This window comes from Octopus sinensis, linkage group LG17, assembly GCF_006345805.1.
Source record: "Octopus sinensis linkage group LG17, ASM634580v1, whole genome shotgun sequence".
In the NCBI taxonomy this organism is placed as follows: Eukaryota; Metazoa; Mollusca; class Cephalopoda; order Octopoda; family Octopodidae; genus Octopus; species Octopus sinensis.
The window spans coordinates 5917165-5934100 of NC_043013.1; the positions used below are offsets into that span (position 1 = coordinate 5917165).

Below are 16936 nucleotides of genomic sequence, written 5' to 3' on the forward strand. Positions count from 1 at the left end.
GTAAAAAATGATTGAGAAACACTGATTTAAATGGATTAAGCTTTCACTTATATACACAAAACACAAATATACATACAACATACAAGCCAGGGCAATGTGTTATGGGGGATAGGATGTTGCTCATGCAGCATGTCCCCTTTCTCTACAACACTGCTGGGTCCAAAGGAATAGCAGAGCTGTAACAGTTTGGCAGAAGTGCTGTTGCAGGAGCTACCAGGACAAAGTTATAATGAATGACAAACTGCCTTAGGGGCTCCAACTCCAGATTTTTCCTTGAATCCTTCTCATGCCTGGGTATCACTGCAACACAGCAGAGGTTTGGAGTCAGAGTTTTCCTTGTTGTAAATGGACTACCTTCCAAGGCTGACAATCTCCATCTATCTTCATGTGGCAGGTATTACTGGGGTACATAGTAGCTAGTAGCAGGCAAAAAAAAAAAAAATCAAGGAAACCTGACCTGACTGTAACATAGATATGTACGTGCTATTGGATGGCCATTGACTCATATGAGTTCCTCCACCCATAGACAAGTTTTTTTTTTTTTTATCCTGCAGGATATCCAATAATCATCCTCCTCACCAAACAAGCTTGGTAGGATTGCTGATTTAGTCATCGGTGATCCGGACATGTAACAGGTTGTACTGGGTTACATGTTACCAGTAGCATTCAGGAGTGACCTGACATATAAACACAAATATATAATAGGCAAAAATGAAGAATAAAGAGAGTGGCTGTGAATTCTGCAAGCCATAGCAAAAGCAACTTGACTAAGAGAACAAGGACTGATGAAAAAGTGATACTGAGTAGAGGGTGCTCTTTTACTTTAATCGACAAACCTCATGGAGGTTGAGAGTACATCTCAGATCACAAAGGATGGTGACAAGTGATGGGACATTACACAGATACCAGCACAGAAAAGTAAATTTAAAATGAGGAAGATATATAGAAGCACACAAAAACATTATGTATTTACATATGTCCGTTGCCAGCCTCGCCTGGCCCCCGTGCTGGTGGCACGTAAAAGCACCATCCGTTCGTGGCCGTTTGCCAGCTCTGTGGCACCTGTGCGGGTGGCACATAAAAAGCACCCACTACACTCATGGAGTGGTTGGCGTTAGGAAGGGCATCCAGCCGTAGAAACACTGCCAGATCAGACTGGGCCTGATGCAGCCTTCTGGCTTCTCAGACCCCAGTTGAACCGTCCAACCCATGCTAGCATGGAAAGCGGACGCTAAATGATGATGATGATGATGATAAACATCCCATCAAGTGAAGATAGAAAAGTTATAACATTGGCTCTGAGGGTCAAACACTGTGTCAGGTGTAAACTATAGAGTGTAAAGATATGCATTACATTATTGTTTTAACATCCACTTTTCTATGTTTGCATGGGGTTGATGGAACTTGTTGAGGTAGATTTTCAATGACTGGATATATTTTCAAAGATGACTGGAAACAAAGGACACAGTGACACTTGTTCTACAAGTGTTACACAATGTCAAGACTACGAGACATGCACATACGTATATACATACAACAGTCTTTCAGTTTTTGTCCACCAAATCCACTCATAAGGATTTTGTCAGCTTGAGGCTACAGTAGAAGACATAGTGGGATTGAACACATAGCCATGTGGTTGGGAATTTGAACTCAGAACGCAAAGACAGACGAAACACTGCTAAGCATTTTGCCTGGCATGCTAACGTTTCTGCCAGCTTGCCGCCTTGCTATAAAATAATGCCTCAATAAAGTATTCTTTTAACCCATGCTAACATTGTAAAAAACAGACATAAAAATAAACAACCAACAAACAACACACCAACAAACAGACAGTGACCACTGTTAAATTAGCCAATCACGTTGACCCCCAAACTTACTTCAGTCTGGTAATTGACATTTTGAAATTCTAAGATACTCGACACAACATAACACAAATATCAGCTTTTGGACCAGGATAAACATAAATGCAGACACAGACACACACACACATATTCCTATATATCTATTTAACAGGATTCTGTATAGTTTCCACCTTCCAAATTCCACTCACATGGTAATGGTCAACTCCACAGTAGTGTATGACAGGCATCTTATCCAATGTACTCTGCAGTGGAATAAAAATCAGAACCACACAGCTGCAAAGTCGGCTCCTGAACCAGGCTTGAGACTATATATTTTTTTTACTTGTTTCGGTCTGTGGTCATGCTGGGGCATCGCCTTGAAGAATTTTAGTCGAATGAATTGACCCCAGTTCTTGGAATAGAGTAAGTACCAGGTTTACAAAAAATAATTTCTTGTAAACTTGGTGCTTATTCTATTGGTCTCTTTTGCTGAACCACTAAATTATAGGGATGTAAACCCACCAACACGGGTTGTCAAAGCAGTGGTGGGGGATAAACGCAGATACAAAGATACACACTCACACACACATATATTTAGTTTCCGTCAACCAAATCCACTCACAAGGCTTTGATCGGCCCAGGCTATAGTTGAAGACATTTGCCCAAGGCGCCATGCAGTGGGACTGAACATGGAACCATGTGGTTGGGAAGCAAAATTCTTACCACACAGCCATATTTGTGCCTATATATGTATGACTGTGTGGTTAAGAAGTTTGCTCCCCAACCACAAGGTGTCGGGTTTAGTTCTTCTATTATAACTCTGGGCCAACCAAAGCATTGAGAATGGATTTGCTGGAATAGAAATGGATAGTAGCCCATTGTATAGGTGTGTGCGTGTGTGTGTGTGTTATCTTGACATTGTGTGATTGTAGTAAATAAATGTCATTCATTTCCAATATCCTGCAAAAATATGTCTGGACATGGGAAAACAAGTAAGGGTTGGAAACTGGAAGTGCACCTGACTGTAGAAAATCTGCCTCAATATCATCTGTCCGACCATGCAAGTGTGGAAAAGTGGACATTAAAACAATGTGTATATGCAGAGAAGCATGGTAGGCAGTGTCTATCCAGACTACACCCGTACCATTTGTGAAACATAAAAATTAAAGGATTCCTAATTAATTATCAAAATGATAGAGCAATTTGCATTCTGCTCAGAACATGGTTCCACATCAAAACTGCTATTCTACTGAAACCAGTACACAAAAAAATATATAAATAAACATTCATCATCATTTAATACCCATTTTCCATGCATGGTGAGACAGTTTGAAAGAATCTAGTAAGCCTGTATGGCTACATCAAACTCCAATGCCAGCTTTGGCTCGGTTTCTATGATTGGGTGCATTTCTTAACATCAACTACTTTGCCGCATGTACTGCATGCTTTGTCGGTGCTAGTGGCACCAGAGACATCATCAAGTAACTTGCAAGACAAGAATGAACAGGAAAAAAAACCCCTTGACTAAGTGGGGAGATGAAGTATTTCAGAGGGGGCAGTGGTTTTATGTCAGGTGTTGAGAGGCTGAAGCATGATAGAGAGACAATATACAGATGCACTTAAATATATATATGTGTACATAGATGTACCTGTATACACATAAATACATTTGGGTTCTTAGAATACCAGTGTGTATGTGCTTTATATATATATATATATATCACTATTTTTGTCTTTCTTGTGCCTAAGCCCAATTAGGGCAGATCTTAACGTCCTGTCTGTGACATTTAGGTAACCAAAAGAACATGACTCTCCACTGAACGGGAAATCAGTCCATTGCAGAATTAATCTCCTAGTTATAACTGGTACTTGCTTTCACCTAAACAGATTGGAGCATTGTTAAATGAAGTGTTTTTGCTCAAGGACACTATATGTAGTCCAGCCCAAGAATTGAACCTCCAACCTTGTGATTGGTAACACAACACCTTAATCACCAGGCCATGCACTTTCACTTATATGTGTGTGCATCTGTATTACATTATAGATGCACATGTGCATACACACACACACATACATACACACGCATGTTCACTTGCACCCTGGGCAAGTGTTTTCTCCTAAAGTCCTGGGCTGACCAAAGCTTTGTGAGTCCATTTGATGGATGGAAACTAAAAGAAGCCTGGTGTGTGTGTGAGTGAGTATGTTACAGTTCTTTTGTCTTAAAATTGCATGTTAGTCGTAAACAAGTGTCACTGTCATGCATGAGGTGTCTTTCCTTTCCTATCTTCTGTGTAAACATATCTGGTTATCAGGAAACACTGTCTTATTTGGAAACGGGTGGGGGTTGGCAACAGGAAAGGCATCCAGGTGTAGAGAAACCACCTCAACAAATTCCATCTGACCCATGTGAGCATGGAAAAGTGGACATTAAAAGACCATGATGATTGTGTGTGTATGGGGAGGGAGGGAGAGAAAGAGATGGGGAAGGGACTGACTTTTCAGGGTCTGTCTATCCCTTATGTGAAATAAATCATATTTAACACATAAATTACAATATAAATGAAACAAACAACTAAATAAAAGATAAATGATAATAATAATAATAATATAAAAAAATAGATCAATATCTTCTGGACTAGTTAGCAGTCAATACCAATGTCGAAGAACTCAGACTGCCACGCCAAAAACAACAACAACAACTACTACTACTACTGATGATGATAATGCTACCATCGTCACCAACATCACCTACCTCTGACACTACAAATTTGCTACTACCACAACCATTTCTACTCCCACTACCACTGGCTACAAACTGTGGCACCAATACCACTACCACCACCACCACTATATCGCTATTTCGTACTCTGTAAATAAAACCAGATTTCACAGTATTATACATACACACTGCAGCTTTCACCTAACTCTCCTGCTCTCCAATGGAAATCATGCCTGCCTCAAATCAATAGCTGCAGTATAATAATGATGATGATGATGATGGTGGTGGTGGTGGTGGTAGTGATGATACAACAACAGTGATAGTTATAATATCAAATAGTAACACAGGCGTAACAGTAGTTAGTAGTAGTGCAACTAGTAGTTAAAGTAATAGTAGTAATAATAACCATGCTTAAAGGTTTCTGTATTTTATATCAGTATTAGTAGTGGTGATGGTTGTGGTAGTAGTAATTAATGATGATGATAATAATAATCATGCTAATGATTTCTGTATTTTAAAGCAGCAGCAACAGTAGTAGTAGTAGTAGTGGTAATTTCTGTATTGTATAGTAGTAATAAGTGTTAGTGGAGGTGATTGTGATGTTAATAAGCAAGCAGCCAGCAGGACAAGCTATAGCGGGGATGGATTGGACGACTGGGACTGGACCGACCCCGCATGGATGATTGACACTGGCCAAACAAGGTCAGGCAGATTATGAAATAAATGAATAGGCACAGAAGGAAACACTGTCAAAGTCCACTGGTAATGAGGGTAATGGTGACCGTAAGGGTAGTGTGGCTTTGGTGGTGGGCAAATCAATGCAGAGAGAGAGAGAGATTATTTGTATAAATGGTTCTCAACCAGGGTTCATATAAGATTTTTTTGGGGTCCACACAGCAAAATAGTAAATTGGGAATCCACACCACAGTATTTTAAGGTCCCTAGAAGAATATTTGCTTTTGGTGTGCATTGCAAATAACATAGGTTTCTTTCTTTAACATTTTACACAGTTCAGCCTACACAACAAGTTAATGTGTGAAAAACAAAAGAGGAATTTTGAAAGAAGCTTCTATAAAACTAGTTTTTAAACCAGCGAATGGCTATGGGGATCCACCAGGATAAAATAGTAATCAAAGGGGTCTACAGATGAGAAAATGGTTGGGAAACCCAAATTTAGATGATAAACTGAAGAAGATTTTACAAATTCTCAAGTCTGAAAGCTGAAAATTTTACATAATCCTGAACTGGATGTTGGGTCACCAGAGAAGGGGCCAGAAATTGTAATAAGTTTTTTCTTTTTTTTTAATTGTTTAGTCAAAAGGAGGGGCAATGCCCATAATCCTCTTCAGGGCTTCCAAGACTGAGAGAAGGTAGAAAAAGGAGTTGTTCTGAGATTCAAGACCTGACCTGAATGCTTGCAAAACAGGGAGCTTGGCTAAAGGTACTCAAGGACCAGATGGTGGTGTTAAACCACGTGACAGATTAAGTCTACCAACAAAGTAGCAGGCAACAGCAAGATTTGAACCCAGATACAAAGAGCCCTAACAGGTACTGTATAGCATCCTGTCAGATGCTCTAAAGTTTTCTCCAATTCAGAGCACTATTGACCCTGGATAATGCTGACTGATCTTGAAAAAAATGAAATCAATTAACTGGGAATGGAACCTATAATTTAGCCTTGGCTTACCAGGGGCTTACTGACTCCTAGTTGAGGTTTGAAGAAGGGTACCTCACAGGACTGATCTCACAAGAGTGCAGTAGCAGCCAACTGAAGAGATCTAATCCAATGACATTTTCACATAGCTGCCTAGGCCCTAAAATCTGTGCTTGATGCATGAGGCCTTAGAAATCAGCCATTGCATACTGATTAGGTCAACTTATTTGTCTCTGATAACCATTAATCTCATCTCCACTTAACATTAAAAAAAAACCCAAAAAAGGCAGTGAAGAGAACCAACATACAACAAATCCTGACTACCCAGACAAGATGGTTTCATTATGAATGTGAAATGTAGTCCCAAGTGAAGTCAAACTATGAATAATTTGAGAGTGCTGGAATTACGAGTTAGTTTGGAAGGTTATTAAATTGTTTAGCTCTAAAGAAGTTGAATGGCTGAGCGGATATGGCATTATTCTACAAGTTCTTAGGAGGTCTTTGGGATCAAATTCACTGTTACTCTTTGTTTATTTTAATTCTATACGTTAATGTAGTCACTGGATTTTTCGTTAATGTTACCTGCCAAATATACAAGTACCCTATCTAAGAGGAGATTTATCTATCTGCTTAAAACCATAAAATCAGAGCTAAACACTAGCCCTTGAAATCTCTCTAGTAAATTTATATTATATTAATCCTTGGAAAATGTTTCCTGATAGGATAAAGAAAGCCATTGCTTGCTCAAAATCAGTGCATGCAAAAACATACAAATCAGTGATGGGACCTCAACATAAACTTTTGAATTTGCTGATACTGCAATGGAACATCTGCCTTCACCTCATTTCAACAATACAATCTAAACATAGTAGACCATTTAATAATGTTTCACACCTAAGCTCTACAACAAACCACTGAAATTTTTAAAGAGGTATTGTTAAATAGCAGTGATTGGTGAAAACTGGTGCCAATACTTGTCTCCTCTGGATATACCAATTCATCACTGGAAAGAAGAGGACATTTATGTAGTTGTTATTGTAGCAGCCAACTTGCTCTTCTAAAACATTTGCTATTATTTCTAGAACAAGAATTATTTTAACTCACACTGTGCTGATTAAATTTTTGCTGTTGATGTAACATGCTATAACTATGGTCAGTAAAAATAAAATGAGGGTACTACATCTTACGAAAGTACTCACTATCAAAAATGAGTTAACTGGGTTCCTGTGTCTCAACAGCACATGCACAGAATTGAATCAAAGTTCTTGAATAACAAGCCTACATTAAGACCTAAAACCATTTAGAGGATTCTCACTGTGTTAAAAATCTGTGCTCATACAACTAGTGACTACCCAAGTATATGAAAAATATATGAAAAGATCCACCCATCTTCTTAGCCAATTATTCCTGTGATGGTTGGGGGGACAGAGTTCTGAGATACACCCTCCAAAGGGTCCCATTTCAAGTAACCATTAGCAAATATTCCAGCTGAATTTCCAAGTTAGACCAACCAAAGCTACAGATGTTATCCAACCATCTCACTCTCACTCTATCCTGAGGTCTCATGCAGGTTGGCAAGAGACCTTGGGATATTATCAAAAAGATGATGAAAAAGAGGTTTTAAAACATGAATATTCTTTAATTCTTGAAACACAAACCAAATGAGAAGTTTTATACTTACATTTTTGTGATTAACTAGTTTCATAAGGACAAACTCTCGATAGGCCCGTTTAGCATGTGTGACATTTTGGAATGGCCTACTTAGCTTCTTGATTGCAACACTTATTTGTTTCACATTGTCAATGGCAGCACTGTTTAAAGAGAAAAAGAAAAAAAAAAAATCATCATTTTTTTTTATTACAAATGTAACTCTGCTGAAGATAGGGTCTTTGGATTCATTTGTACAGTATTTTTAGTAATTATATCTGTTAATTCACACCAGGAAGTTCGGCATCATGGGTGACATATCCCACCTCCCTCCACAAGAATATGAAGAGGGAAATATTGTGACCAAACAAGTAGAAAGATAAAGATAAAATATACAAGGAATTCATACAATCATCATCTTAAAATTATTTTTTGAAATACTTTCTTGGCAAAATCATTCATGGAAACTTGCAGAAAGAATTTCTCTTCTAAAACCTCTCTTCAGACATTTTATTATTATTACAATGAGCTGGATAAAGAGAAACAAAGTGGTTCAAACAATAATTTGGCGTGTTTAGAGACGACTTGCTGATCTTGAGAAAACCTGTCATGCTAAGTGAAACTGTGGCCATGGCCAGTGTTGGTGACATGTAATAGACACCCAGTACGCTCTGTAGAGTGGTTGATGTTAGGAAGAGCTATAGAAACCAAGTCAAAACAGATGAATGGAGTCTGGTGCAGGTCTCTGGGTTATCAGCTGCAGTCAAACTGCCTAACTTGTGCCAGAATGAAAAACAGATGTGAATGATGATTGCTGGAAGAGTTTGAAATGACATTAGTCTAAGTGACAATGAGAATGAAGAGGCATTCAACTAGATGGGATAGGGTGAGTTTTGGCACCTGAGAGCCAGCAGATGTGCAGCTATAAATTTCAGTGTAAAGAAAGCAATTAAGTTTCATGGAGATGGAAAAAACATCAAAATAAGTCAGTGCTGTTTGATATACCAGTTCTTGTAGAAAGGTGCTACTATGCAGTAATTACTTCATGATTTGGTTGCACATCATTTTATAAGACAGATGGAATGGATTTTTAATTACCAACCAATTAATGTGAAATGTTAAAATGCAACTGATGGGAAAGCAATGCACTCTGATTCTGTATCAGGAAATGGTACTACTGATGCCCTTTTTAAAGTGAGACAACTGTAGATGGAGTGAGTCCCTGTGTCTAGCATTCGTTGAATTACAGTAGGTCATTGACATGGTTCCAAAGTATGCAACTGATAGTCACTATAGAAACTTAGGGTGGTAGCTAGAATGGCTTGAGGAGTGCGGTTAGCAAAGTGAGAATTAGTTATGAGTTCAATGACCGATTTAGTTATTACATAAAGCTTCACGAGGGTTCAAGTCTAATTCCCTTCTTGTTTATGATAGTTTATTAGTCCTCCAGGCCATAACAGAGGAATTTAAAATTGACTGCCTGTGAGCACGCAATGAAGCTGATGGCCTAATTCTTACAGGTGAATCTATAGAATATCAAGAGAGGAACTCTAGGCATGGATTCAAAACTTAGTAAGAATGAAAGAAGATGAGGTCCTGATAGCACCAGGAAAACTGATGTGGCAGAAAAGATGTGAAGAGAGACCAGAACAGGTTAACACAGAAGGGAGACTTTGTATGCAATAGAGAACAAGTAGTAGGTAGTAAGAGTACATGGGAAATAGATTTTTCAAATGTCTAAAAAGGTCTCTCTCTGCAACTATTTAATAGGTTTTGTTACCTAAATAACTTAATTAACAGAAGAGGTGAGTGTTCTGACAGCAGATTAGTCAAAGTACAGGGTGCTATTATCTCTACAAGCAACAATGGAATTCTTTCTTTGAGTAAAGGGGAGATTGTGTGATGCTTGTGTACACAGTATGATGTTGCATGGTGGTGAAATGTGAGCCTGAATGGAAAAGATTTGCAGAAACTAGAGAGATATGAAGTGAGTATACTTCAATGGATGTGTAACATTACTGTGCATGAATGACAGAACAAATGAGCTGAGAGAAAAACTGGTTAGGAGGAATCAGATGTAAGAGAGAAGACTGTGCTGGTACAGGTATGTGATGCATTTAGGTGTATAAAAGAATGCTGAGCATGTGGAGGAGAGAATTCTAGGAAGACATTTGGTGAAACATGTGGAAGAGAGAATTCTAGGAAGATATTTGATGGAATATGTGGAAGAGAGAATTCTAAGAAGACATCTGGTGAAGTAGCAAAGACTAATTACAAGAAAAATGAAAGAGATAAAGGGATTGTAATGAATGAAGGCATACAGTGCTGTAAAATATCCACCCACCTGTTCAAGAATGTCAAAATGGACATTAAAATGGTGAAGGTGATGAAAGGTGGATGTACAGAAGATCAACATTTGGATCTCTTCTTCATTATGTTCCTGTTTAGTCTATCTACTACCCCCTTTCCCTCAGTATTCTTTCACCTATCACTTATCCTCTCTCCAATTTACTGCACCAGGTCACTTGTATAATAGGATATGGCATAAGGTGTGTCCGTATTGAGAACCCCCTACCATCATTCTTCTGTATTGCTTAACCAAATGACTCTCCTTGTTCTGGGTCACTCATAGCTATCGTTATCTTATCATTGCTCCTCTCTCATGCATTGTCTTCCAACAACTCCACTATTCCTTCCTATCAATCTCTCTTTGCCCTCATACTGCTTGTGCTGTTTTTATACTCAATATCCTTTACCAAAAAAGAACATGAATCTGCCGTCAAAGTCTCTCTTCTGTTCCTCTCCTCAGCCACCACCCTCTCATCTCTATCACTGTTTCTCCCATCATACACTCTCCTCTTTCACCCTCACACTTTGGTTCTCTCTGACATCACTCTCTCATTCAACACAACACGACTCTCTTGAATGAATGGAAGTAATGCTAAGTAGTGAGAACTCTTTAGTCTTGCAGAGGACAAAGACAACCTCTTCAGTTTTGGTGCCACATTAAAATGCACTCAATACACACTATAAAGTGGCTGGGAAAAGTAAGTGCATCAAAGGGAAGACATACCAAAATGATACATTCAAGTAAGAAGGTCAGTATGTTTAAACAAGAACTGGCTTGGACTATGATGACCTGTGCAACCCATGCTAGTTTCAAAGGCGAATGTAAAATGATGAACCTATGAATGATAGGTATTCATCTTAGGAATGATAGCTATCCTTCTAGACAAGTCAGAGACCACTTCTTACTTGAATGTTTCATTTTGGATGAATTTTCTTCAGTTTCCAGCTTTCATAATGAAAACATGAATTAGCTGGATTGTCACTTCATAAACTTATAAACTCATGGACACACACACATACATAGGTATATACACAGAATTTATAGAGGCTCATTTGTATAGATATATATATATATATTCTCTATTCTGCAAATTCTATTTGCTTGTATGTAATGCACTCCATTTGTGCCTTTTGTACAGAGATAAGCGGTTTGCTATCAACTGAGTTAAGTTTTCTGAACTACTTACACCATTTCTACAGACTAACTTGCATCGAGATATACTGTTTATATAAACTTCTACACACACACACACACACACACACACACATTATAGAGACTTTCTTGCTTTATACTTCGGCTCAATGAATGTTCTGTAATAATGAAACATTCCAACTTCATCCAATTTTCCTCGTCATTTCATGAACATTGAAACCTCTTTTTGGATTACATAGATTGATTAACCAAGTCCCACCCATGCCAACATGGAAGGTAGACGTTGAATGATGATGATAATGATCATTTCATAAGATTGAATCAGAAGCCTTTTTACTATTACAACATTATTTCTATTTTTCCATTTAGACTAGAGACAACCATCCCATTTTCTAGAGAATAAAATAGATTTCTGTTAAACAGCAGCCTGTGTTTTGTCACATAGTCATGAATATCTATTTTCTACATCTCCAAAGTAGTTTTAGAGAAATTATACAGAGGTAAACAAGATTTGTGTACAAGAGTGAAGTTACAGAGGTCACAGGTTGATGAATGAAATTTATAAAAGTGGTAAGAGATGAGACAGAGAGGCTGAGTGCAAAAGAATACAAACCAAGTAATTTGGCATTGGTACTATGATATGGAACTAATGATGCAAAATTTCTGAGAAATAAATCTTTGCAAACAAAAACTAACTCTACTTTGTATGTTTTGACCAAAAGAAGGCTTTCCAAAGGATCCCAATCTCTGTTATTTGATGGGGCAAATATGAAAGCTAGGCTTAAATCAATGGTTAATGAAAACTTTATATATATGAAAGTGCTAAAAAGACAGAAAAGAGTAGGATTGGTAGTGAACATGATAAACTTAATGTACAAGTAGGTTCTATCTATCCCCTCTTCTTTGTTATAGATGAGTTCAGAAGGAGATGGTCTTGGAAACTATTGGATGTTGATGACCATTGTACAATAGAATTTATTGGAAAGCGGTGGAAACAAACATAAATTTCAGAAGAATCAAATAGCCTAATGACTAATATAGCAGGAAGAAAACTGCTGCAAAGTTTAAAGGTAAAACCAAAATCACGTAGCACTTAGGATTAGGCCTTAATTAATCTGTAGGGAGGAAATAAGTAGGAGTTCAATAACCTGTATTTAGTGCACACCATGAGCACGTGAGTGCAGTGAGATTTGTGGCAGATATACAAAGAACAGTATCAGCTGCAGTAAATATAATGGAGAAATTAAGAAGCTGCAGTAACAGAATGAAAATCACAAAGTGCTCAAATAGTTATCTAGAAGTAACAAGTAAGGTGTGATATCCAGATAATGTGTGCAATTAGTCATACAAAAAGTACTAGCAACAATAAAGTGACCGGGGATGAATGATATAAAAGTTGAGAAGACTGTTTCCTCATTTGGTAACAAACAGTTTGCTTTGTATAAAAGGTAGCTGATATAAAGGTTGTTGAAAGTATAATGCTATAATGCCAGTGAAGTAATTGCAATGCACACCATATACACTGACTGCAAAGGAATACAGACCATGAGGAGAGAATCTATGTGGTCACTCAAGATGCAAGAAATAGCAGTCATATTACAAACATTGTCTTAAAAACAAAGAACATATTAATTAATGCAGTTGTAAATACACTGTATCTGAAGATAAGATATAAAACAGTCACAATGGGAACATTTTTTATTGTAGGTCAGCCCAGTTAGGGTTGATTTGGAATTGAGTAAGAACTGGAGAGGGATGAATTAAGAATGGTTCACTGGGTGTTCAATATTCAATCACAAGAAAGTCTGAGCAGAAACTGCTGAAGCAGTGAAGGTGAAGAGATCAACATAAGAGAGAATGAACATACTGATTTCAGTATGTAATGTAAACAGATGGCATATGCAAGGTGGAAAAATCCTTCAAGTAGATTTTTGAGGGTCTGTATATGCTACCTTAATATTTTGAAAGAAACTGCACTAATTAAGCAATGAGGTTGATTTAATTGACTTGCCACTTCACAAATTTCTGGCCTTATGCCTATGTTAAAAACAATTATTATTGTTATGATCATTATTCTAATAAGGAAAGCATTATTATGATTCTTCATTTTACTATTTTAATGTCCAATTTTATATGGCTGGATGCTTTCCCTGCTACCAACACTTATTGGTTTGCAAGTAAGAAAATATTTCCTTATAAGCAGACGTGGTTTGATCAAAGATCGAAAACAAACAACAGTGTTTGTATGACAGTGATGCTCGTTTACAACTGTTGTGCTATGCCAGGAGAAAGAGTCACAAACACACACACACACACAAAAGCACAGTGCGTGGTTGTGTGAGGGACTTCCTTTTGTCTGTGTCTACCAAATCTACTCACAAGGCTTTTGTTGGCCCACGGCTGACTAAAGTAGCAGGCACTTGCTCAAGGTCCCATGCAGTGAACTGAACCCCAAAATCACATGATTGGGAAGCAAACTTCTTACCCAGAAAGCCATACCCTATAAATATGTAAATGCATATTTTCACTGGCTAAAAGACAAATGTGCCTTTCATCCTTTTGGGGCTGATAAAATAAAGTACCAGTCAAACATGAGGATTGATGTAACTGATTTACTCCTCAAAATTATTGGTCTTGTGCCAAATTACAAAGAATTATAATTATGCTGGACAAATGCTTGGCAGCATTTCGACAGTCTTTACATTCTGAGGGCCAATGCTGCTGAGGTCAACTTTACCTTTCATCCTTTCAGGGTCGATAAATTAAGGGTCAAACTCCAGTGTTTGACCTGAGCAAAAACGTAAAAAAAAAAAAAAAAGTGTAATAGGTATAAAACAACATGTAGTAAATGAATTTGAAAAAAAAATGCATGCTGGTGAACGGGGGTCGGGGTGAGGACTTGGAACATTCATATTTGTTTACTGCATGTTGTTTTACACCTATTACACTATTTTTCTTTCATTTTTGTGACTGGGTGTCAAGTGGGGTTACTGGATTGTGTGAATTATCTGAGTCCGCACCCGCCGTCACAAAAATTGAAAATAAAGTAGTGTACTAGGTGTAAAATAATGTGTAGTAAACGAATATGAAGAAAAAAAAATTTGCCACCGAACAGGGAAGTGGTGAGAGAACTTGGAACATTCCCAATGTGAATTTTCCGAGTCCTCTCCCTTGTCCCCCCATTCGCCAGTGTGCATTTTTTATTTTCATATTCGTTTACTACTGTGTGGTAAGTAGTTTGCTAACCAGCCACATGGTTCTGGGTTCAGTCCTACTGCATGGCACCTTGGGTGAGTGTCTTCTACTATAGCCTCGGGCCGACCAAAACCTTGTGAGTGGATTTGGTAGATGGAAACTGAAAGAAGCCCATCGTATGTATATATGTGTGTGTGTGTGTGTGTCTCCTTGTTTGTCCCCCCAACATCGCTTGACAACCAATGCCGGTGTGTTTACGTCCCCGTAACTTAGCAGTTCGGCAAAAGAGACCGATAGAATAAGTACTAGGTTTACAAAGATTAAGTCCTGGGGTTGATTTGCTTGACTAAAGGCGGTGCTCCAGCATGGCTGCAGTCAAATGACTTTAACAAGTGAAAGAACACATGTTGTTTTACACCTATTGCACTATTTTTTTTTGCTCCAGTCAAACACTGGAGTTTGACCAAATCAAGTACCAGTGAAACACTGTGGTTGATGAACTGGTCCCCTCCCCCAAAATATCAGGTCTTGTGCCTTTAGTAGAAAGGATTATTATTACTTTTCTGGCCTTGTGCTAAAAATTTAAAAGAAAAAGGCTGCGAGCTGGCAAAATCGTTAGCATGCTGGGCAAAATGCTTTGTGGTATTTTGTCCATCCTTATGTTCTGAGTTCAAATTCTGCCAAGGTTGACTTTGCCTTTCATCCTTTCGGGGCTGATAAAATAAGTACCAGTTGAACACTGGGGTTGATGTAATTGACTTATCTCTCCCTGGCCTTGTGCCAAAATGTGAAACCATTATTATAATTATTATTATAATAAAGGTGGTGAGTTGGCAGAATCGTTAGCATGCTGGGCAAAATGCTTAGCAGTATTTCATCTGCCGCTACGCTCTGAGTTCAAATTCTGCCATGGATGACTTTGTCTTTCAACCTTTCAATAAATTAATTACCAGTTGTGTACTGGGGTTGATTTAATTGACTGGCCCCCTTCCCCAAAATATCAGGCCTTGTGCCAATAGCAGAAAGGATTATTATTACTACTACTATTATTATTATTATTATTATTATTATTATTATTATTGTTGTTGTTACTGGAGAACTGAACTGGCAGAATTAATATAGGATCAAAACACTTTGCAGAATTTGTTCTGATTCTTTATATTCTGAGTTCAAATCCCACCAAGGTCAAATCTGTTTTTTTTCCCCCTTTCAGTGCCGATAAAATAAAGGGCCAATCAAGCCCTGGTGTTGAACGTACTAAATCCATCACCCAAAATTTCAAGCCTTATACCTACATCAGAAACACAATTACTATTACTAAAACTGTTATTACTAGGATGTAGGTGTAAGTTTCTTGTAAAAACAAGAGATAATAAATATGATAGGAAAGCAAGGTTTGCTATTTTAGCCAAATGATCACCACTTTCAGTATCCTGTAAGTGTGTCTGGTATTTGAGTGTGCGATGCCTGGCTAAATTAAATCTTGTTTCTGGTATGGATGGTTGGTTGGTTGGTCCAAAATGAAACAACATGGAGGTGATGGCAGCACTAGTAGACATCATCATCATCATTTAACATCCGTTTTCTATGCTGGTATGGGTTGGACGGTTCGACTGGGGTCTGGGGTCTGGCTGTACCAGGCCCCAATCTGATCTGGCAGTGTTGCTACAGCTGATGCCCTTCCTAATGCCAACCACTCTGAGAGTGTAGTGGGTACTTTTTACGTGCCACCGGTACTGGGGCCAGAGGAGCCGGCATTGACCATGATCGAATGGTGCTTTTTATGTGCCACCGGCACAGAAGCTAGTCAAAGCGGCACTGGCATCGGCCACGTGTGCATGAGAATGCCTCCAAGGAGGCGATACTGTTTGTTCAGTCTGCTGGTTCATTGAGAGAACTTGCTGAGCAGCCAGCATTGACATGAGTGAAAGAACTATGTGTTCTAAAGTTCTAAAGCGAAGAAAGGAAAACTCTCTAGTGAGAAATGGTGACTATCATACTTTACACAAATGCCAAACTGGAAGCAGAAGGAAACGTTCCATTCTAACCAAACACAGAGAACAACACAAAAGGTGCAACCATATAAAGTCAACTGAGTCAACTTTGAAATGGAGAAATGTATATTCGCATGTAAGCCAATGTCAAACACAGAGCTGCTACACTATGATATTTTGAGGAAGTCTGTGAAGGCATGTAGCATAGTGGTTAGAGTACTGCATTCACATGATTGTAAGATTGTGGTTTCAATTTCTGGACAAGGAAACACTTCATTTCACATTGCTTCTGTTCACTCAGCTGAAAATGAGTAACCTGCAACAGACTGGCACTTCATTCACTTGAGGAACGTTGTGATCTCAGTTACTTATACGCCATGGAAA

At 38.3% G+C, this 16936-nt stretch overlaps 1 protein-coding gene across 6 annotated transcripts in view; it reads right to left on the reverse strand.

The window, feature by feature from the left end:
* The window catches only part of LOC115220678 (stress-activated protein kinase JNK), a 154117-nt gene that overhangs the window by 45359 nt on the left and 91822 nt on the right, over positions 1-16936 (reverse strand). For all 6 annotated transcript variants that reach the window (XR_003882587.2, XR_005002607.1, XM_029790794.2 and 3 more), the window contains one exon: positions 7896-8025. Coding sequence is in view for 4 of the 6 variants with exons in the window: in XM_029790794.2 (XP_029646654.1) it covers positions 7896-8025 (130 nt within the window). In the remaining 2 variants the exon portion in view is untranslated. The remainder of the gene's footprint in view (positions 1-7895; positions 8026-16936) is intronic.